General features: G+C 35.1%; 1 protein-coding gene across 1 annotated transcript in view; it reads right to left on the bottom strand.

Annotated features, from left to right (window-relative positions):
• Positions 1–1,342: 1,342 nt before the first annotated feature.
• LOC123704482 (TBC1 domain family member 1) overlaps positions 1,343–25,014 on the bottom strand; it is a 53,517-nt gene continuing 29,845 nt past the window's right edge. The window contains exons 5-25 of the mRNA XM_045652876.1: positions 23,564–23,727; positions 21,158–21,257; positions 20,084–20,224; positions 18,283–18,876; positions 17,185–17,383; positions 16,282–16,404; positions 15,368–15,483; positions 14,707–14,798; positions 13,476–13,611; positions 12,163–12,280; positions 11,297–11,384; positions 10,664–10,773; positions 10,221–10,352; positions 9,275–9,436; positions 8,539–8,700; positions 6,896–7,047; positions 6,276–6,374; positions 4,995–5,148; positions 3,511–3,680; positions 2,703–2,849; positions 1,343–2,243 (exon numbers count right to left, since the gene is read on the bottom strand). Of these exons, the coding sequence (XP_045508832.1) occupies positions 1,347–2,243; positions 2,703–2,849; positions 3,511–3,680; positions 4,995–5,148; positions 6,276–6,374; positions 6,896–7,047; positions 8,539–8,700; positions 9,275–9,436; positions 10,221–10,352; positions 10,664–10,773; positions 11,297–11,384; positions 12,163–12,280; positions 13,476–13,611; positions 14,707–14,798; positions 15,368–15,483; positions 16,282–16,404; positions 17,185–17,383; positions 18,283–18,876; positions 20,084–20,224; positions 21,158–21,257; positions 23,564–23,727 (4,056 nt within the window). The 3' untranslated portion in view covers positions 1,343–1,346. The remainder of the gene's footprint in view (positions 2,244–2,702; positions 2,850–3,510; positions 3,681–4,994; positions 5,149–6,275; positions 6,375–6,895; positions 7,048–8,538; positions 8,701–9,274; positions 9,437–10,220; positions 10,353–10,663; positions 10,774–11,296; positions 11,385–12,162; positions 12,281–13,475; positions 13,612–14,706; positions 14,799–15,367; positions 15,484–16,281; positions 16,405–17,184; positions 17,384–18,282; positions 18,877–20,083; positions 20,225–21,157; positions 21,258–23,563; positions 23,728–25,014) is intronic.

Consider the following 25,014-nt stretch of genomic DNA (forward strand, 5'->3'; position numbering starts at 1 on the left):
CGGTTCAGTAGAATTTGTATGAAAGAGAAAACACACACACATCCTTACAAACTTTCGCATTTATAATATTAGTAGGATATAGGACTAAAAATTGCGTTGTTTAAAACATTCATTGAAATAAACACCTTATTTCGTGGCAGTAATGTTCAAAGTCCATTGTATCGCTTATTAGAAAACTCTGCCTATTACCCGTAAGCAGAGTTTTGCTTTGGACAATTTTCGAGCGTAATTGTGAATCTAGTTGTTTATTGTACTATTTAAAAGTAAATTTTAAGGTTTCTGTACTATTTTTAATAAATCTCTACAGGGAATCGAATTCAGAACCTTTCGTTTTAAAGACTGGAGCTAACTATTGTATAATAAGTACATTTTCAGTAAAAGTGAGACATTATACATATAGAAATTAGAGATTTTAACGGATTTTAAACACGGTCACGCTCACTCTCTGACCACGCTCGCTGCAATGTGCAAAACATTGAGTAACTAATAAATCGCGTTTAAAATCCGTTAAAATCTTTATTTTCTAAACCGTAAGAAAAAAAAATACCTAAAGTACAATAATGTGGTGCTAATTGTCATAAATCTGAAATAGTATAAGAGCTAGCGAACAAGAGCAACTTTTGTCTCGTTCACTATTTAGTCTCTCTCATCAACTCTATGTGGAGTTGCGTGCGCGCACTTTCTTACTAACCCATAGGCTGGTTGCAGAGCTTCAGACTGTCAGTGCGTACCGTCGGTCCTGACGATACGCTGTGTATGACTGTGTGTACGATACAATGTGTATGACTATGACACTAATGCGCATGACAATACGCGTGCGTATGATCGGTCTAGCTATGAACGGTTTTATGAATTTCCATACATATGACAAGCGCGACTGACGTACGCACTGACGGTCTGAAGCTCTGCAACCGGCCTATGGGCTAGTAAGAAAGTGCGCGCACGTAGCGACGCAACTCCCCATACAGTTGATGGGAGAGACTCAATAGAAAGAAAGAAAGAAGAAATAGTAAAGAAGATAAAAGTTGCTCTTGCGCGCTTGCTCTTATAATTTTTAATTTAATAAAAATAAAAATTCTACAGTGAAATAGTTTTACATACGAATATTTATCACGATTTTATATGAACACTTCTGTTTGCGTTTAAACTCTGAAAATGTCACTACTCCTATATTTAGGCATTTTTTATCTTTTTTTATCCTTTATTGAAGTGAAACTTCTTTAGACGCGTTGAGAGTAAAATTTAAACGTCGCGTCATGGCAATACCGTCACGTCATGGATTAAGGCAACGATTTTGGTAACTTTGAATCTTGCCAAAGAAGTTTCACTTCTGACACGTGTGTATCCTAATGGTGTCTTATCGGTCGAATTTGTTTCAACTTAGTGGATTGCCCGTCAAATTTAACATCTATATCACTGCAGCAGTCACTCAACGGATGCGAAATAATTGATGCGGTTTCCTCTTTCCGATCATTCAGTTCTTTATCTGGAGTCAACGGTGTGACAAAACCGCTATCACTTTTGCCATGAAAGTTTAACGACATGCTCTTTTTGCTCTGAAACTCGTTTAAATCGCGTTTTAAATCCGTTTTTAAGTCAAAAATGTCGGAAGATTGGTCTGACGTGTTCTCTGAATCGTTGTTTTCCAATTTACGCAGGTTTTCGTCAAAATCGTGTTTTAATTGTTGTTCGTAAAGTCTTTCTTGTCTGATTTGTTCTTGCGTGTTGAATAAATTGATATTTCTTTTACTAACATCTGTGAGACTGTGCTTTCTCGTCCCTTCAATTCTTTTGGGACCATCTATTAGAGAATATTTTCTAGTTTCTGAATCTTTTTCTTGTAAAACTTGTAGTGGAAAAGGTCTATTCGCTATTAGACCGGAGTGTACAGATTGCGATTTCTTCATCATAAAATGTTTCCTGTCTTCGTTCATTTTATTCATTGCATTAATGATGTCTTCTTTTGAAGTTTTCGCGAATAGATTTGGCGCGCTTTTCTGTTTTGAATATTTTTCCTTTTCCTCGTCTTCGTCGTTTCCGGCGAATTTCGTCAAGGAACTTATTTTTGAACTGAACGATAGTTTTTTAGTGTAGTTTTGCGCGATTTTCTTTATCTCTATGGGCACGTCGTTTTTGTTGGTTATGTATCGGCTGAGGATGGTTAGGTGTTGTTCCATAACTTTGTTTTGTAATTCTAAGCGAGATTGGCTCTTTTGGTAGTTTGTGAGCGCTTCCATGGCCGACTGGAAAAGAGTTATTAGATATTATATTTTTAATAGACAAAATTACTGATTGATATTTATGAGATATGTTTGGAATGTCATTAACGAAGAGATTATAAAGAACAGGGCCAAGGTGTGAACCTTGAGGAACCCCCGATATAACATTATTACTATTTTTATATCTTAACAAGTGGAGTTATTATAACTGCGTTAAAAACAACCGACTTCAAACTTGCACTTGCAACATTTACAAATACAGACAAAAATGCTCATTAAACAAAAACTACTGGGCCTATCCGAATAAAATTTTTATGGGACCAATTCGACACCATCCCGCATCGAACAAAAATCACGTAAATCGGTTCAGAAACCTTAATCAAACGTACATAAAAAAACATATTATTGATAACCTCCTCCTTTTTTTTGAAGTCGGTTAAAAATGTATATTAGTGTGTGTGTACCCCCGTAACCCATACTCACGTCCAACTCGGTTGCCATCTTATTCACATCACTCCCCAGCACTCTATTCTGTTCCGTGAGTGTTGCCAGTCTTGGCATCTCTTCTCGGAGAACACTGTACTCCACTGAATACTCTACCAGTTGCCGGGATATGTCTAATTTGTATACCTGGAAACATTAAAATTCTAAGTATGTGTTTCTTATTTTACGTTCGTGTGTGTGTCTATCTTGACTGACCGGTTGGCTTGTACTGACCCTGCCTTCCAAGCCAGAGGTCGTGGGTTCGATTCCCACCCGGGGCATATATTTGTGTGATGAACATAGATGTTTGCTCTGTGTCTGGGTGTTAATTATCTATATAAGTATTTATTTAAAATTATATATGTATGTTTATCAGCCATCTGGTTTCCATAACACAAGCGAAAGCTTAGTATGGAATCAGATCGTGCCACGTGTGAAAATTGTCCCGAAATATTTATTTATTTATTTTATTATTAAATACACGCACGGTATAGCGTGTATAAATGTGAGTGTGATTGTATCGCGTGTATATGTGTTTATCTATGTGTGTTTGTGCGTGTGTGTTTCTTACTATACATGTGTGTGTATGTACTCTTTTTAACTTTTTTTTTTTTCTAAATTAATTGTTTAATTAACCGATAGCAGAGAGAGACACTTTAGACTTAAGCGTTTTGTTGTCTGGTGGGGCCCTGAAAACCAGCGCTATGCTGACTATTTATTTTGATATTGTTTTTTGTTTCTTTTTTTGTGTTGGTGGTGGTAATTTGGTGTGCCTAATAAAATTTATTTTATTCTTATTCTTACTCACAATACTCATAACCCGCTCGTACACGCCCCTATCAATATCCGGCAGCTTGTGTTTCAGATATTCAGCAGCTTCCTCACAACTCTCGCACATCATCAGTCCGTCCTTGTGTACAGTGAGCAGTGCGAGCGAGATGGAAAACACTATGTCCAGTGACTCCGCGAATATTAGATCTGTGGGGGTAGTTGTAAAAAAAACATCATGAACAGTCATTTATCATTACATTTTAATGATAAACTAGCGGATAATTGTAAAAAAAACATCATTAACAGTCATTTATCATTACATTTTAATGATAAACTAGCGGATAATTGTAAAAAAAACATCATTAACAGTCATTTATCATTACATTTTAATGATAAACTAGCGGATAATTGTAAAAAAAACATCATTAACAGTCATTTATCATTACATTTTAATGATAAACTAGCGGATAATTGTAAAAAAAACATCATTAACAGTCATTTATCATTACATTTTAATGATAAACTAGCGGATAATTGTAAAAAAAACATCATTAACAGTCATTTATCATTACATTTTAATGATAAACTAGCGGATAATTGTAAAAAAAAGATCATTAACAGTCATTTATCATTACATTTTAATGATAAACTAGCGGATAATTGTAAAAAAAACATCATTAACAGTCATTTATCATTACATTTTAATGATAAACTAGCGGATAATTGTAAAAAAAACATCATTAACAGTCATTTATCATTACATTTTAATGAGCGGTCCGCCCCGGCTTCACTCGTGGTACATATTTACGTTTTCCGGGATAAAATATAGCCTATACGGATTTGGAAGAATCCCTCTAAGTAATGGTAAAAATTTTGAAATCGGTCCAGTACTTTTTGAGCCTATTCAATACAAACATACAAAATTACAAAAGTTTCCTCTTTATAATATTAGTATAGATATCAATATTAAATTCAGGACACAATAGATATTGAGGCTATAGGCTATACAGTGTGGAAATTTTCGATGGGCTCTGGAGTGATAATACTAGAAATACTGGAGATAGCATTTTTGCTGAAACGAAGCATTCCTTTATTTTTAAAAAGAAAAAGAATTGCATTCAAAGATTTTTGACCATTCACTTGCTTTCGGGAATGGTATCAACTAAATTAAAAAAAAGAGTGTGTGTACTTATGTACACACGTTAGAAGTTATACTTCTTTGGCGTATGGAAAAAAAATACTAGAATATACAACTTGAACATAGTTATCAATTTTCATATCACCTAGAACTAACTTCATGCTGTTAAATTTATGTGTCGGTGTGCGCGCGCATCGTAAACATTCACTCTTATCATTTTTCTCCATCGCGCCAAAAGAAGTATAACTTAAAAAATTGTCTGCCAGTCAGTCAGTAAGTAAAAGTTTGTTTGTTTTAAGGCGCTAATCTCAGGAACTTTTGGTCCGATTTGAAAAATTCTTTCAGTGTTAGATAGCACTGCCGTCAGTCAGTCAGTCACTCACCAAACACGCGGACCACAAATCCCAACGGGAACTGGCTGGTAAAAAGCGTGAGCATCCACGGGGCAGCGTATAGCGCGGGCGGGACGTCCAATGTGTCCAGGTGTGATTGGAGGTCCGGGAGGTGGTCCCGGAGTAAACGGGATAGTTGGTACAGCTAGAGTAAAACAAGCGATAACTGCGTTAAAAACAACCGACTTCAAACTTGCACTTGCAACATTTACAAATACAGACAAAAAGGCTCATAAAATAAAAACTACTGAGCCTATTAGTTCAGGATACATCGCCCATTTTTGCAAGTGACTACTATCAAGCTGATTTTCCGTTTGTAGCTTTATTTCGATGAGACACCGAATAATTTCGTGTACGAAACTCTCGATTGTGGTAGCTAACAGAGATAACAAGGATAAAAATTTTTGATTTGATGGTTCCCAAATATTTATTACTAACTGATTTTTTTTTTAATATAAAAAATAGGTAGCGAATTTCAAAATGTCAAAAGCATTCGATAAAGTTTCTCACAAGTTTTTATTAAAAAAAATGTCGTCATAGACATTTTTTTTTAAGAAAATTCTATACGTGAATATTATTTCGATAATCACACCATCTGATATAAAAACTTTAGTATTACGGTATATCAAAAATGACATTATAAACAATGCAGTTGATAGAATAATTGAACGGCTTATTATTGATAAGCTTTAAGATAATCTATCTAAATCAAACTAAGGAATAGATTTTAAAATCCTCCTAGATATAAATTTATAAAGAATAGAAAAAATTCGATCACTCAGCGGGACTCGAACCCGCATCCTTTCGCGCCATTCCGGGTCGGATGCCTGACCAATTCAGCCAACCGTGACCCGCCTGAGCAATTGAATTTATTCTATTCTTTCAGTTTTATGTGTCTAAGGGACACACCGCGCGCCATTTTTTCTATTATTTATAAATATTTATAAAGCACTAGCTTTCCGCCCGCGGCTTCGCCCGCGTTTTCAGAGAAAACCCCGCATAGTTCCCTTTCCCGTGGGATTTCCGGGATAAAACCTATCCTATCTCTCAAGTTGGATCAAACTGCACATGGTATGCGAATTTTATTATAATCGGTTAAGTGGTTTAGGAGTCCATTGAGGACAAACATTGTGACACGAGATTTATATATATTAAGATTTGAATGCCATAAAACCAAAAATATCTATTTCATCCTCCTAGACTAATAATTTTATCAATTTATTAAATAAAAATTTTAACAAAACAGTGAAAGCGAAATAAATAAAAAATTACCTGAACTTGTAAAGCGCTCATGTCCGGTAAATATTGGTTTCTCAGACCACGTCGGAACATCAAGTGACGAAGGAGCATGAAGGCCTCTGCTTCTTCCATCTGTAATAATTATTTTCATTTTTATCAAAAACTAGCGGTCCGCCCCGGCTTCGCCCGTGGTACATATTCACGTTTTCTCTACATAAGAACCATCCTCGAACTTCTAGGAATATTATAAAAAAAGAATAAACGAAATCGGTTAAGCCGTTCTCAAGTTAAGCGCTTACCAACACATTTTGGGATTCATTTTTATATATAAAGATAAGAGCGTGTGTACCGAGCACACGTGTCAGAAGTGAAACTTATTTGACAAGATTCAAAGATACCAAAATCGTCGCCTTACTACATGACGTGACGGTATTTCCATTCACTTTAATAAATAATTGGAAATTAACTTAGTGATGATTATGGTGATGAGATATTTATAGTGATGATGATTCATTTTTTTATTCATTGGTTTAGCAATATTTGTTTTCATTTATTTATTATATTTATTTATTATTATAGCGATGGTGACGATGATGGTGTAGATGACATTTATGATGATGAATATGATGATGATGATGATAAAACAAACTTACATGCAACAACAGTACACCAGCAACGAAGCTAAGGCCTTGACAATATCCAACTTCTGGGTCCAATAACGAATAGGCCTTCAGAATGTTGTAAAGGGCCAATTGACCGGGCCCTAGAGCGGATGCAAAATAAGAATGTTTTGGGAAGGTACGACCTGAAATAGATAAAATGGATACTAAAGATACTGTTTCAGAGAATTAAATATATTTGGCTTGTTTATAACAGTTCTCGTTTGGAAAATGAAGAAAATTGTATAGGCAAATAAATAAAATTTAATTGTCTTGGTTACTTTTTAAGGCCGTGTACGCGGTCCGTGCGCTGTTTGGCTCAAATATGTGATTTTTCAAACTAGATTGTCCATCAACCACTTATCTTACAAACATATAAATTTCTAATAATTTTAGGAAATTTTATTTTCTATATAGTTAGTTAAGAGTTTTTTTCAATTAATACAGTATTTGTGAATACCATCAATATAACTAAGCCGATGATTACTTGATTTCACTTTTAGTGTCAATTTCGAAGCTAAAAATATCTGAAATTGCTGACAGATCTAACACACAATTTTTTTTAACTAACTGCAAAAATCCTTATTAAAATAGTTAGTTAAAGGATTTTTTTATTTTGGACTCCTAACTTACGAAATTAAAATCCGAACAATGTGAATTTTTTTAGGAATTATAGTCGACAAAATGATTATTTTCACCAAGATATTTGACTTAGTTGAATATAATTTATACATATTGCAATAAAAGAACGTCTTACTTATAAGATAAAATTTAAAAAATCAACTAAGGTACCTCTATTATTTTTCTACAATTTTTTTTAAAGTACTATAAAACACTGCGCGCGACTCGATTAAAATCAGTCGGCAGCGAGCCTTCCCAGAGAGAGGACATGTTGCTCGGCGCTCTCCTGTGGACCTATGCTGTTCATAGTAAAAGGATAGCGCAAGCCGCGATCTATCGTAATAGATCGCGGAGATTTTGACTTGCGTTAAATTGAATAAGCCCTCTTAAGTGTGTTAAGTTTAAAAGTGTTGCATGTTAAAACCCATGAAATAAGAATAAATGGTCACTATTTGCTACTCCGCTTACGGTCGTAGTTCCGGTGTTTTTTGATAAATAAATATTTACTATGTAACTCTTTTTTCCATTTTAGTTTAGTGGGTTTATAATTCTTTTGTGTGTGTATTGTGTGTTCATTTTTGTGCTTTATGTCTGTGTTTTGATATGTTTATAGTGAATTTGTTGTGTGTGAACTGCCAAAAATGTTGATTAATCTGACGTGTATTCCATCTTATTGTGTGTCTTGTTATGTCGTTTTGTTCTTATTCAGACTTTCCCAAATAAATCTTTTAAAAATTTTGTGTGTATTTTGTGTGTAACTTTGTACATGTATTTTGCTGTGTTGTGTCTTGAAATTGATATTTTTGGTTTATGGCATTCAAATGCTTTATAAATATAAATTTATAAAGAATAGAAAAAATTTGATCACTCAGCGGGACTCGAACCCGCATCCTTTCGCGCCATTCCGGGGCGGATGCCAGACCAACTCTGCCAATCGGGACCCGCCAGAGCGATCGAATTTATTCTTTTCTTTCAGTTTTATGTGTTTAAGGGTGTTGCGTCTTATTTTCACTTACCCAAATCAATCAAAATAGCGTGTTGGTGTTTAGTCAGTCCAGCCAATAACTTCCGATATGGGGCCGCATAGTTCGGCCATTTTGCATCAGGTGGAGGCATCCGAAGACACGCTTGTTCCGCGAGGAAATACCATACTTCACCGCGAAGGTTTCGGGGTACACCTGGGTATATATACGTTTGATGATAACAATTGATAAGTTACATTATTAAGAACTAGGTTTCCGCCCGCGGCTTCGCCCGCGCAGTCAAAGAAAAACACGAATAGTGCCCGTTCCCGTGGGATTTCCGGGATTGCGTCATTTTCCCGGGATAAAAAGTAGCCTATGTCCTTTCTCGGGTATCAAAATATCTTCATACCAAATTTCATGAAAATTGGTTCAGTAGTTCAAGCGTGATAGTGTAACAGACAGACAGAGTTACTTTCGCATTTATAATATTAGTATGGATTTAGTACAATTCCTGATAAAGTCTTTCATAGTTTATTTAACACTTTTTGACCTATATTTTCAGACATGATTTGTCATTTTAACAGACAGATTAAATAACAAGAGATTATTTATGATATTTTGTGTCTGTATATTTGTTCTGATTCTCTCAGACGGTTGGAGTAATTTTGAAGTTTAAAAAAATTACAGCAATAAAAAATTATTTGCATTTAAATTATAAATAAATAAATAATCATAGTGTTAATTTAATTAGGATAGGTAATTCCCCCCCCCCCCTCCCCCCACTCACCCTGTCTCACAGCCTCCACGAGCATGCGGCGGTCTACCCGAGAAGACCTCTGTGCCGGGTCCCGTGCGAGCAGATCGTCCCATATCAGGGAACCGGTCTCACAAGCCGCTAGGTCACTGTATTCTAGCTTTATACGACGAACAGCGGAGGATTCTACGCTCTCTGGTTGATAAATAAAAAAATCTGGTTGAAAAATAGATGAAAATAGATAAATAGATATTTTGGGCAGAGCTAGCAGATCGTCCCATATCAGGGAACCGGTCTCACATGCGGATAGGTGTGACGCAATGTGTGCGTGTACTAGTGTACACACGTAACAAGTGAAACTTCTTTATGACCTTATTTTTCAAAAAATAATTTACTATGTGCAACTTTACAGAAATACGTCGAATCACGCGTGGTAGGGATAAGAATAATATGGCGCGTAACGGAAAAATGTTACACTAAATTTTTTTCCAACCCCGATAAAGAAGTTTCACTTCAATAAAAAAAATCTGGTCGATAGTATAGACGAAAATAGATAAATAGATATTTTGGGCAGAGCTAAATAGTAATACTTCATGAATGATGAACAAGAACAACTTAGTAATATAGAAATTTTTTTAAGAATAATTTTTGTTTGTCCCAAAAAAAAAATCAAAAACTCGATCAGATATGCAATTTAAAATTAATTAACAGATTATATTATAATTATCGTGATAAATTAAATACTTTAATAACCGGACTAATCAGATCAGTTATATGAACATGTTTATATTATATGCATGGTCTGGTTTGTAAACTGTATGGTCTGATGAAATATAACTGTAATAACTAATAATATACATAAGTGTATGTATGGTCTGATTTAATAGGGTCTGGTAAAGTCAACATTTTATTACATAAATGGTCTGATCTAACTTAGTCTGGTTCATTTCCAATCCACATCTAAATACAAAATATATACCTTTAATTCTATTATTTTCTTTCTCCATCCTAACCAGTAGAAGGGTCTGGTCGATGGCCATTTTCCATAACTGCCGCAACTGTTCTTTAGTGCGTTTGCCAGACGGATTAGCTGGATTTGATGAACCGTCTCCTGAAATATAAGGAATCGATGTTTTTGTTTTGGTGATAATTTTGTAATATCCACAATATTGTTGTTGTCAATTCAGTAGGTGAAATTTATGCATTTTTTGTCGGAATTGGGTTGAAATATGTGTAAATTTTCATGAATATCAATTTTTTTGTCTTATAACATTAGAGAAACTATGTACTAACAGCCGCCACAGATGTTTTGGTATTTCCTTTTTTTATGTCTCTTGTTCTTCATATAATATTATTTATTCTTGTATATTACCATTTCTACAGTTCCTACGTACTAAATACTTCAAAATATATAATGTATACCTTCATGAACCTCCGGATTAATAACTTTCTCATAAATCGCCTGTCTCCAAGTCGTATCTGTTTCACTCGCTTCAGAGGGTTGAGGTCGAGAGTCACTTACTTTGAGAAATCTGTAAAAAGACGTAAAATTATTCGCTTCATTTTATTGGAAAAAAAATTACCTATCCTAATTCAATAAAAAACTATGATTATTTAGAATTTAAATGCAAACAATTTTTGATTGCTGTAAATTTTTTAAACTACGTACGACTTTAAAATTACTTCAACCGTCTGCGAGAATCAGAACAAATATACAGACACAAGTGATCATAATTAATCTCTTGTTAATAATCTGTCTGTTAAAATGTCAAATTATGGGTGAAAATATAGATCAAAAACTGTTAAATAAACAATAAAAGACTTTATCAATAATCCCTATTAATAATATTATAAATGCGAAAGTAACTCTGTCTGTCTGTCTGTTACGCTTTCCCGCTTAAACCTCTCAACCGATTTTGATGAAATTTGGCACAGACAATCTTTAGATACTGAGAAAGAACATAGGCTACCTTTTATTGCGAAATATGTACCACGGGCGAAGCCGGGGCGGACCGCTAGTTAATAATAATTGTACTAAATTATACAGATACTTACATATCCATCATTGGAGAATTGACGGTAGGCGTGTTTTCTTTGGAATCCGTTTGGTCTTCAATTGGAGGCGTTTTTGGTGTTGCTTGTTCTGCAAAATATAAAATACGACACTTATTTATTTATTTAACACAATAAATTGTGCAATAAACCAAGTACATAGAATAATAATTTTACAATAAACAAAGGGCGGCCTTATCACTATGTAGTGATTTCTGTCAGGCTACGGGGAGAAGGCAAAGAAACGAGATATTTAATGATAATATAAAGCGATTTTGGTATCTTCAAATATTGCCAACTAGCTTACCGCCCGCGGCTTCGCCCGCTTTGTCTAAAACCTAATAAATTATATACTAAAACCTTCCCCTTGAATCACTATTAAAAAAAAACCGCATCAAAATCCGTTGCGTAGTTAAAGATTTAAGCATACAAAGGGACATATGGACAGAGAAAGCGACTTTGTTTTATACTATGTAGTGAATAAGTTACACTTCTGACACGTATGCTCGCTCTTTTTAACCGACTTCAAAAAAAAGGAGGAGGTTATCAATTCGGACGGTATTTTTTTAACCGACTTCAAAAAAAAGGAGGAGGTTATCAATTCGGCCGGTATGTTTTTTTTTTTTATGTATGTACACCGATTTCTCCGAGGTTTCTGAACCGATTTACGTGATTCTTTTTTTGTTCGATGCGGGATGGTGTCGAATTGGTCCCATAAAAATTTTATTCGGATAGGCCCAGTAGTTTTTATTTTATGAGCATTTTTGTCTGTATTTGTAAATGTTGCAAGTGCAAGTTTGAAGTCGGTTGTTTTTAACGCAGTTATCACTTGTTTATTATTTGTATTGATACAGGTACAAATAACTCACCATTCATAACAGCAGGTGATAACGACTTATACCGCACAGTGTCTGGTGATAACAGTTCAGTGCTGTTCGGTTCTGATGATGTTTCCAAGTTTAGTGGTGGTGGTTTTGGTGATGACTCCTGGAATTTATTTATTTGTTTGTTTGTTTATTTGTATAAATGGTGATCTTTTTAGTCTTATTTTATAGAATAATCATGATTTTAGTGTTATCCTTACTAATATTATAAATGTGAAAGTAACTCTGTCTGTCTGTCTGTCTGTTACTCAATCACGCCTAAACTACTGAACCAATTTGCATGAAATTTGGTATGGAGATATTTTGATACCCGAGAAAGGACATAGGCTTTTTATTGCGAAATATGTACCACGGGCGAAGCCGGGGCGGACCACTAGTAACTTATAAATATGAAACTCAGTGATGTAAGGTATTTTTATACAAGCTGTTTGGATGTAAGAAATTAAAGATATTAATGCATTTATTAAAATACAATTATCTCGACGTTTCGCACACTTTGCAAGTATAATAATACTAGTGGTCCGCCCCGGCTTCGCCCGTGGTACATATTTCGCAATAAAAAGCCTATGTCCTTTCTCGGGTTTCATGCAAATTGGTTCAGTAGTTTAGGCGTGATTAAGTAACAGACCGACAAACAGAATTACTTTCGCATTTATAATATTAGTATGGATTAGGAAGAATAAATCGCGTTTAAAATCCGTTAAAATCTTTTCTTTAATTTCTAAATGAAACATGAAAATACTAGAAGAAGAAGAAGAAGAAGAAGAAAAGTTTATTCAACACCACACACATAATAAAAGGAAAAAAAAATAAACACAAAACAAAAGCAACAAATTAAAAAAGAAAAAAAAATAGAACTTATTCCTAATCAGTGTGGTGCTAAAAAGGGTCGCTACTCAGCATGTGCTGCACTTGTTGTGAAGCGCTGATTTTCAGTAGCCCCTTGTTGGAGTGCCAGTCAATAGACTTGAATTATAAAATATACGTATTATTATACTACTACGTTTGGATTTAAAAATAATATAACATAGATATAAGTTTTAGTATTTATGGAAGTTTCAGATATATTTCTCACCCTAGAATTTTCGTTTTCGAACAAAAAACTTCAACTCCACATGTTCTCAAAATGCAAAATTCCATCTTAATCGGTTCAATTGTATTTGCTTTTAGATACAATATACAACCAGCTACACCGACTTCTCTTACAACACACAACAATTTGAAAGTAAATGAAAACGTAAAATATCTGCTATCGTAACTAAATTCCATCAAAATCTGTCCATCCATTTCTGACATACCTTCTTCAAGCCAGGAGAAAGTCCATCTTCCTTACTCTGTTTACGTTTCAACAAGTGATCGAAGCCACTAGATAATGATCTCTTTGCTTTCATAAATATTGTACTACCACCTAGGTATTGGTTGAGGAATTCTGACCTGAAAGATAATAATTTGGGAAATAAGTAATGACCTGAAAATAATTAAGAAAATCTAATATATATTATAAAGGCGAAAGTTTGTATGGATGTATGGATGTTTGTTACTCTTTCACGTAAAAACTACTGAACCGATTACAATGAAATTTAGCACACATATAGAGGGTAACTTGGATTAACACATAGAATAGTTTTTATCCCGCAAATCCCACGGTAACGGGAACTATGCGGGTTTTCCTTTGCAAACGCGGGCGAAGCCGCGGGCGGAAATCTAGTATGATTATAATATGTGTTTTGTGTGGTAGAAATCGCTTTTACAGTCATAAGACAGGCTTTTAAACAGATTTAAACGCAAATTCAATAATTTTTTACATATATTAGAAAACTAGCAGTCAGCCCCGGCTTCGCCCGTGGTACATATTTCGCAATAAAAGGTAGCCTATAGTCAGGTTAGGTCAGGGTCTACAGATTGTCTGTGCCAAATTTAAAAATCGGTCCAGTAGTTTATGCGTGTAAACCATACATACATACAAACCTTTCCTCTTTATAATATTAGTATAGAAAAAACTGTCATGACGTTTGCATTTTTTTAAATCACAATCTCATACTAAAGTTGATTGTTTAAAACGTCTGGTTCATATTACGAAAAAATTGTATAGAAATAAAAACCATTTATTTTACGAAAATGACATGGCAATACGTTTTATACATATACTGTAGTTATAAAAATATGAATATAATAAATGTGTGCGTGTACTAGTGTACATACGTAAGAAGTGAAACTTCTTTATGACCTTATTTTTCAAAAAATAATTTACTATATGCAACTTTACAGAAATACGTCGAATCACGCGTGGTAGGGATAAGAAAAAGATGGCGCGTAACGGAAAAATGTCACGCGTAACGAAAAAATGTTACACTGAATTTTTTTCCAACCCCGATAAAGAAGTTTCGCTTCAAAAATGTATATTAGATTAAGTAAGGTTTAAATAATAAAAATCGGTTTACGTTGGTGACAAAACAGAGTGGCAGTTTCAGTTGAGAATTCATATTTGCTGAGTTTGAGTTTGGAATTGAGTTTGAGTTAGAACTTTACCTGTTCTCAGCGGTGTCATGTACATGTCGTTGTTGTTTCGCTTCGCAATGGGCTCGGAGCAACATCATTAGGAACGCGTTGTGTTCGCTTACCTGAAAGAAAGATTTTTATTTAACACTTTATTGTGCAAGAAACAAAATATACATAAAGGTTACAAAAATAAGATTAAAAACAAGTGATAACTGCGTTAAAAACAACCGACTTCAAACTTGCACTTGCAACATTTACAAATACAGACAAAAATGCTCATAAAATAAAAACTACTGGGCCTATCCGAATAAAATTTTTATGGGACCAATTCGACACCATCCCGCATCGAACAAAAAAAGAATCATGTAAATCTGTTCAGAAACCTCGGAGTAATCGGTGTACATACATAAAAAAAAATACGTGTGTCACTCGGGGAGTGGGGCGGTTGCGCTATTGCATGCTATGCCTTCAAGCCACACCTCCGCCCCAAGGAGTGGGGAGCGTGAGGTTTTTTCGTTACGGAATTTCTCGATTCGGTTCCCGCGCTCAAGGCCCGCGATAGAAGCTATGCAATAGCTTAACCCATTGAGCCCCAAGCGGCCCAATCGGTCCCAGACAAAATAGAAATTTTTTTTCTATTGTGTCTGTGTTGGGGCCTGAGTTATTAATAAATAAATAAGGTTTTACTCACTTCAAACATATGGTTAGTCCCACCCTGGTACTTGGTGATGATGGTGTCTTGTTCATCTTCAGGTAAGCTTTCTATCCGACGCAGTATGAAGGCGTGGGTTTTCTTGTCATTCATGCCTGAAAAGATATTATTTATTTAGTTTTATTATTTACTAGCTTCCGCCCGCGACTCCGTCCGCGCGGAAGAATAAAGAAAAATTAAGATTTATTTTTTTTCTACGTATTTTCCGGGATAAAAAGTATCCTATTTTATGCCCAGGATAATAAGGTATAATTATACCAAGTTTCATCGAAATCGAACCGTTAGTTTTTACGTGATGCCTTCACATACAGACAGACAGACAAAAAGACAGACAAAAATTTATTTAATCACATATTTGGGTTTGGTGTCGACCCCGTAACACCCCCTGATATTTATTTTTTCAATATTTTCAATGTACAGAATTGACCCTTCTACAGATTTATTATATGTATAGATTTATAAATACTGATAAAAGGTAAATAACTACGTCTATAATATTATTATAAAATAATATTGAATATTGCCGCACCGTTTTCGTGGACCAAAACTTGTATCAGACCAAACAGGCTTATAGCGTCTGGCTAGCGCCTGATTGTAATTTTAGACAAGTATTTTTTTTTTAATTTAGCCGCACAACCCATGCATTATAAAATGTATAATAAATTTTAATGATTTTACATTTTTTCTTATTTTTATAATTATTTGTTGTGCATTTGTAAAATAACAATGTCGCGTCATGGCATAACAATCACGTCGTGTAGTAAGGCAACGAAATTGGTATCTTTGAATCTTACCAAAGAAGTTTCACTTCTAACACGTATGCTCGGCACACATGATCTGTTTCTTCTTTGTAAATGTTTTTTGCCCCATGTCCCATAACCCAAGCTACTAACCTTCAACATCATGACACAATCTATGGTACCACAACATAGGGCAATGTTCGCATGTCATGTTCGGTGATTTTTCCCTCGATTTCTTGAGTAACTCCGCGTGTGCAACGAATGCTTGTTTTATAGCTGTAAATAACAATTATAAAGGTTTTATTAATTTCGTAAATCTATACTAATATTATAAAGCTTAAGAGTTTGTTTGTTTGAACGCGCTAATCTCAGGAACTACGGGGCCGATTTGAAAAATTCTTTCGGTGTTAGATAGCCCATTTATCGAGGAAGGCTATAGGCTATATATCATCACACTTAGACCAACAGGAGCGGAGCAATGCGAGTGAAACCGCGGGGAATAGCTAGTAATTTATATTAATCGGGTTAAAAAAATATCATTAGGGGAAGTTAGAATTTGTTTTATAGATAGACCTAATACAATTTTCCTTATAACAGACTTATATAAATTCTGTGTGAAATTATGTCACAAATTACTTTCACCATAAATATATCCTACTTTCCACAATACTCATTTTAATAGCCTCCTGATTTGACTAATGTAGAAAGAATTACGTGGAAATCTACGTAATTTACGAACTACCAGCAATTTTGGTAAAACTAACCTCTTTTTTCTCACATTTTTCAAGTTCCTACGAATTATTTAGACACAAACTTATTTTTGGATTTATTTAAATTGTCACTGATTTTTTTTCGTGTCGTGTAACTGTAAATGGAAGACACAGGCTCCTGAAAAACAGTTCTTACTATCTTAGGAGCCTGGGTCGCTCTAATGTGTATAAAATGTTATGAGTAAACTACCCACATTTTAATAATTTTCCAAAATACCCTCATTTTCCATATTTTTCAAATTTTTATCATTTCCTAGTTTCCCCATTCCCCATCCCCACTACCCACCGCTAACCAGCTCCACAGCGACCTCCCCACTCTCACACTTGAACACATAGCACGCGTACGCAGCCCGCTCCCGGCACACGAACCCCAAGTGCTGTGTGTTAGACCTCCCCAGGGCTACACTAGCGACGTCTGTGAGAGCACGGTGTAAGAGGATCTGTTTGCGATCAGGGCTTATTAAGCGCAGTTCTGATCTACCCACCTGGAGAAATAAATATTTTTTACTTTAGGCCGGTTGCAGAGCTTGACCGACCATCAGTGCGTACGTCAGTCGCGCTTGTCATATGTATGGAAATTCATGAAACCGTTCATAGCTAGACCGACCATACGCACGCGTATTGTCATGCGCATTAGTGTCATAGTCATACACATTGTTGATGCGTATCGTCAGGACCGACGCGGACGGTACGCACTGATGGTCGGTCAAGCTCTGCAACCAGCTTTACACTAATATTATAAAGTAAAAGTTTGTTTGAACGCGCTAATCTCAGGAACTACGATTTAAAAAATTCTTTCGGTGTTAGATAGCCAATCGAGGAAGGGTAGGCTATATATCAGCTCGCTAAGACCAACAGAAGCGGAGCACTGCGGGTAAAACCGCGGAGCGCAGCTAGTAACTAATACAATTTTTTTATGAAAAGTAAAAACCGCCCAAGGGCAACACTAGCGACATCCGTGAGAGCACGGTGTAAGAGGATCTGTTTGCGATCAGGGCTTATTAAGCGCAGTTCTGATCTACCCACCTGGAGAAATAAATGTTTTTTACTTTATACTAATATTATAAAGCTGAAATGTTTGTTTGAACACTCTAACCTCAGGAACTGCGATTTTTATGAGAAAAATAAATGTTAAAATTGATATTCATATTATAGAGAAAGAGAGAATAAATAATTATTTAAAAATTGGCATTTACAATGCACTTCAATGGTATAAATCTAGATATCGCTCAAAAATTTTCAGCACTAGATAACCGGAAGGCATTAGATTTACCTGTACACCTGCAGAAAGTGTTCTGCTAAGTTAGCAGACGCGGCGTATAGTTAGAAACCAGACCGTTTATATCGTCTGACATTAGTCACTTTAAGTAAGTAAAAATCTCACCTGAAACAGCATAGTTCTATTCTGTTCACCAATCAAATGTGCGAGCGGAGTTTTCAAATTCAACGTTCCAATCGACGCAGACCTATCTCTTAGAAACGGCACATTTTCCGGCAAACTACCTTTCCTATCATTTCTACGTAATTCATTAAAATTCATTGCTTTTTCTTCGTCTTCAGTAATATCGTTTAACTCTTCTTTTTCTGTTTTTACTTTATTGTCATTTTTAACTAATCCATCATTTTTAATATCACCGGCTTCAGATATATGCAGTAAAGGGTCTAAAGTAACAGTTTTGACAATTTTGATCTCCTTAAAAGGATTTTCGTCATGTTTTTCCTCATCCTCTTTCACGGTTCCTAAATTAGTTTTACCATTTTTTGTTAATTCTTGCTTTCTTTCGACTCTTTCTTTTGTGAATTCATCAAATTCTTTATCTACAAGTACTTCTGGTTTATTTAAGCTTTCTGCGCTTTTCCAAGGGTTAGATTTATCTGGTTCTAATGGGGTTGTACTGGGTATTAAAGATTTTTGGAAGTTTTCGTTAGAAGCTGATGTATTGTTTAGACTATCTACTGAATGACTGCTTAGTGAAGTCTGTAAAGGAAATGTGACTTTAATTAAAGGGCCTTAGAGTCGGAATTTGAATAAGAAATATTTGGTGTTGTTTTAGAATATACTATTTCGTTTGTTTGTTTGAACGCGTTAATCTAACTACTGGTCCGATTTGAAAAATTATTTCAGTGTTAGATAGCCCATTTATCGAGGAATGCTATAGACTATATATTATCACGCTAAGACCAACAGGAGCGGAGCAATGCGGGTGAAACCGCGAAGCGCAGCTAGTTATAAATATTTGGTGTAGTCTCAGGGAACTTAATAACATACCTACTGATTGAATTTTGACCTTATTTGATAGGCATTAGAATATGTAATTTAATAATAAATATTAAAAACTTATTAACATAGCTATTGTTTAATGTTATTATTTTAATATAAGGGTCATTTGTCTTTGATATTGTGAAATGCCAATGACCTGTTTGTGTTCAAACTATTTTAATTTATTTACTTTGATTTACATTTGTTAACATTTTCAGTAATAGCATTAGCTGATAAACAATGATCAACAAAATTGAGTTGGAGTTTAATTTTTAGTTCGATTTTAAGATTGATATGATTATTTTTCCGACCCAAATATCGACCAATGGAATTGCACCATTCGACGTCACGTGGTACAACCTACATGGTATTATACTGATAATTTTTTGAAAATTTTCTCTGGTCGTTGACGTCAAACTGACAGGTTGAATTCAATTGTGAAATTATATTGGCCGACATGGGACGGAAAAATAATCTCCCGAATACCACACGAGCTTCAAAATTATCTGGCATTTCCCTCAAGGTTCCCTGCAAACAAATAAAGTCGTCAAGTTTTTCAGGAAAAATCACTCGCGCTTCGCGCTCGTGATTTTTTAACCTTGACTAAAAACTTGACTCCTTCATTTGTTTGCAACGAACCTATCGGAAAATACCCGATAATATTGAAGCTCTTGTGGTATTATATGTGAAAATTATGTTTAAGTATGACTATAAAATTTGAATTTTAGTTAAAATCAAATAAAAAATAAAATGAAGATTTAAAATCGAGTTCTAGATTATGCATCACTTTAAGTTTAGCTTCTTGAGTTGACAATTTAGAGGTAGTTCCAGTATTATTATTGTGTAAAGAAATAAATAAAAAATAACTTTGAGTATACGTTCAAGTTTGAGTTTACATTTGAGTATGAGTTTGAGGATCCCTTACCCCAGTAGAAGACAGTAAGCTGTGACGTCGTTGCAGTCTCATTTTCTCAGCCTCATGCTGAGCGAATTTCAGAAGAGCATCATCTATTAAAGTATCTGGCACTTTGCGCTGGGAAATACGCACTTTGCCTATATAGAGAACCTGTAAAGTGAGAAATATTGATTTATTAAGGAAATATGTACTTTCGTGATATTAAAGTTTAATAAATAAGTAGCACTACATGAAAGTTTATATTTCAAAGAGTAAAAATATATAAATTTAGAGCTTTTAATTCGAATGTAAGCTTAATATAATTGCACTAAATAATTATAACATATTATAAGCTTCGATTCCTTTTATTCATATAAAAAAGATATACAAAAAAGGAATCAACGTCTTATAATTCGATAGAGCCGGCTGCACGCACGAAAAAACATGACTCATGCGGCGTTACCTCGCTCTGAGGCGTTCCGTAAGGCTTGAAGTGCGAGCGAGAGCGCGGAACGAGCGACAAAGAAGCACAATCGTTGTCACGTTCAACTATCGTCAGTAAACCGACTTTACAGACAACCAATTTTTTTTATTCATGAAAAGTATTAAAGCATAAAAGCATTTTAGAACAAAACTGAGAAAAACATTGTTTTGTGTGTATGTGTGTATGTCATCATCATCATCATCATCATCAGCCCATATACGTTCCCACTGCTGGGACACGGGCCTCCTATGAGGGTACAGGCCATAATCCACCGCGCTGGCCAAGTGCGTGTTGGCGGATGACACATGTCGTCGAACTTTTTAATTCTTCGACATGTCGGTTTCCTCACGATGTTTTCCTTCACCGTTCGAGCAGTGGTGATGTTACAACATGCGCAGATAAATTGAAAAATCAATTTATTTCCTGCGCGCTCGCCTGGTCTCGAACCACGGACTTATCGATTCGAAGTCCGAGGTCTCACCACTGAGCCACCACTGCTCTGCTGTGTGTATGTATCGGTGGTAAATGTTAAAAATATGTTATGACGATTCAAAAGTGCTTCTAGAAGAAGTCTAATTGAATAAATAAATGTTTGAGTTTGTATGTTTGTTTGTATGTACCTCAAAGAAGTGCGACTCAGCGGGCGATAGATCCGCGCAGAGTGACGTCAGCGCTGACGCGTTGCTCGCGCTGCGCATTAGGGGTGGCGCTTCGCTGTTTCTGACAATTTTAATATGTAATTATACATTATAATATGTAATTGATAAAAAATGTGTGCGTGTACTAGTGTACACACTACACACGTAAGAAGTGAAACTTCTTTATGACCTTATGTTTCAAAAAATAATTTACTATATGCAACTTTACAGAAATACGTCGAATCACGCGTGGTAGGGATAAGAAAAAGATGGCGCGTAACGGAAAAATGTCACGCGTAACGAAAAAATGTTACACTAAATTTTTTTCCAACCCCGGTAAAGAAGTTTCACTTCAATAAAAATTTGAAAGAATACAATAAAAAAATCATTCGTTTTCTTGTTTAAGTATTTTTTGTTCATGCAAAACTGTAAGTTCCAATGCGCATTATAAACTAACAGCGAGATAAAAGGTATATACTAAAGTTAAAATAAGGTAGAGTAATGAAAAACTAAACAATGATTTGGATTAACATTTTTCCATCCATTAAAAAAATCTTAGTCTAAACTAATATTATAAACATGAAGGTTTGTATGAAACTCCTGTCCCTTTGCTTGCTATGACAAAAAAGTATGATTATAACTTGAGTATAACGAATTGGCTCAAAAACTACTGGACAGATTTTGATGAAACTTTACAGTAATATAGTTTATACATAAGAATAACACTTGAGCTATAGAAATACTTGATTACAAGCAGTATATTTTATATATCGATCAGTGAGACAGATACTATATACATCTGTACGTCCCAAGGTCCCATTCCCCACATGGGGACATACATTTTCACAATAACAAACGTTAAAATAGTCTACAAAATTATCTACACCTTATGCTTATATCATCAATGTCGATCTATTTAAATCTTGGAGCGAATCCAAAATATTCCGACGGGTTTTATAACCAAGTAAGGTTAACTGTACATATATATACTTTTATATATAAAAATGAATCGCAAAATGTGTTGGTAAGCGCATAACTCGAGAACGGCTGAACCGATTCCGATAATTATTTTTTTAATATATTCCTTGAAGTACGAGGATGGTTCTTATGTAGAGAAAACGTAAACATGTACCACGGGCGAAGCCGGGGCGGACCGCTAGTATTAGTATAAAACAAATATTTTGCAATCATGTAAATCGCATGCTGTTTTATAGCAATATTATTTCCAGTGTCTTATAGCAATATTATTTACTAGCTTTCCGCCCGCGGCTTCGCCCGCGTTTTCAAAGAAAAACCTGTTCCCGTAGGATTTCCGGGATAAAACCTATCCTATGTCCTTTCTCGAGTATCAAAATATCTCTATACCAAATTTCATGCAAATTGGTTCAGTAGTTAAGGCGTGATTGAGTAACGGACAGACAGACAGAATAACTTTCGCATTTATAATATTATAAGTATGGATATATTAGTGTGTGAAAGTGATGGCGCTAGAGCCAATATAGAGCTGTCACCTTTCCACTCTAAAAAGAATACTGCTTTAAGACGTAATGGTAACCTGAACTAATTTTAATGTTTGTCATTTTGATTGCAAATGTCGTGCGAAAATTTGCATCATAAACAGCTGTATCGTTTGATTGCATATGGCTTAGAAGTTTATTTTTAAGCTATTGCATAGCTTCTATCGCAGGCCTTGAGCGGGGGGACAGAATTGAGAAATTCCGTAACGAAAAAACCTCACGCTCCCCACTCCGACGGGCGGAGATGTGGCTTGAAGGCATAGCATGCAATAGCGCAACCGCCCCAGTCCCCGAGTGACACACGGCGTTTTTTTTTCACATCTTCAAGTGACACTAGGTAGTAAGTGTCAGTAGTATTTGATATAACTTTCAACTTGATACATCCACGCGTTCTTCATACTTACAAATTTAAAGACCTAATAGTTATTCTGTTTATAATAAAAATACATAGCATGTTACTGGATCGATACCAAACCCAAATATGTGATTAAAAAAATTTTTGTCTGTCTGTCTGTCCGTCTGTCTGTCTGTCTGTAAGTGAAGGCATCACGTGAAAACTAACGGATCGATTTCGATGAAACTTGGTGTAATTATACCTTATTACCTTGGGCATAAAATAGGATACTTTTGATCCTGAAAAAATGAGAAGAAAAAAAATTAATCTTAATTTTTCTTAATTTTTCCGCGCGGACGGAGTCACGGGCGGAAGCTAGTAAATAATAAATTATGAATTTTGACGATACATAACATGATGTTTATACCTTTTCCCGATTTATCGGGAAATTTATAAATATAAAACGTATTATACTGTGGTATTTTAAAAAGCTTTTTTTAAGATAGTTGAAACATTACTGCTAAAGTAATAACTTACAAGTTAGAACTACAGTTCCCCGGCAGCGAGATCGCCGGGCTCGTCCAGGGTAGATGCTCAGATCCATTCTGGTGATGGAAACCAGCATTCTTTGTGACGTTCAGCGAGCCGGTCGACCCCTTGGGGGTGGAGGGGTCACGCATTTGGGTGAACAGGTCTGTCACCTGGAAGGGAGAAAGGCTCTTGAATCAATTATTTCATTAAACGATCGATCGAAAGAGATAGATAGCTACAATATTGATGCTGTATGAGCCAAATATATTGCATAAATTTTATTAGATACTAGCTATGCTCTGCGGTTTTACCCCCGCAGTGCTCCGCTTCTGTTTGTCAGTAGCCTTTAGCCTTCCTCGATAGATGGGCTAACTAACACCGAAAGATTTCTTCAAATCGGAACAGTAGTTCCTGAGATTAGTGCGTTGCAACAATCAAACAAACTCTTCAGCTTTATAATATTAAATTATTAATATAGGATAGATTAAAAAATCGTATTTAGTCAAAATAAGTACATTATGTATATAAAAGAAATATAGGTATATACCTAAACAGATTATATCTGTCTATTATAAACGTAGTTTTTAGTTTTTGAGGATGGATATTTGTTGCTTCACACAAAAACAGCTTATCAATAATTGATAATATTCGAGTTAATCCACAACTAACAAACTTACACTTGAAAACAATGAAAATGTTCCTCTCTATAGTATTAATCATTACTTTATTTTAATGCGAAATTATGTTTATTTGTCTGTCTTTTACGTCGCCACGGATCGATTTTATTATTATATACCTAGTAAGTTTTTATGTCCGGAGATAGCAAAGAGGCTAATCATAATATAGTAATTTCCTGCGAAATAAGTACCTTATATTTTTAACTCGAAAGGAATCTCGTAATCTCGTTTCATCTATTTTTAATAAAACTGTTTACAAATAAAACTGACGTATGTGTTTTTTATTTTTAACTAATGCATAAAGCCTTGACTGTAAGGTTATACACGTAACGTATTTGTCAAAGTAATGGTTTTAATATGGAAAATGTAAAATATAATGGACCGAAGATCAAGGCAGTAAAAGACCTTTGTTCATTTATGTACTTAGCTTTCCGCCCGCGGCTTCGCCCGCTTCGTCCAAAACCTAATCTATACTAATATAATAAAGCTGAAGAGTTTGTTTGTTTGTTTGAACGCGCTAATCTCTGGAACTACTGGTCCGATTTGAAAAATTCTCTCGGTGTTAGATAGCCCATTTATCGAGGAAGGCTATAGGCTACATATCATCACGCTAAGGCCAATAGGAGCTACGAGGATGAAACCGCGCGGAGCAGCTAGTAAATTATATAGGTAGGTACTAAAACCCTCCTCCTGAATCACTATCTATTTAAAAACTGCATCGAAATCTGTTGCGTAGTATTAAAGATTTAGGCATACATGGGGATATAGGGACAGAGAAAG

This window comes from Colias croceus, chromosome 29 (genome assembly GCF_905220415.1).
Source record: "Colias croceus chromosome 29, ilColCroc2.1".
In the NCBI taxonomy this organism is placed as follows: domain Eukaryota; kingdom Metazoa; phylum Arthropoda; class Insecta; order Lepidoptera; family Pieridae; genus Colias; species Colias croceus.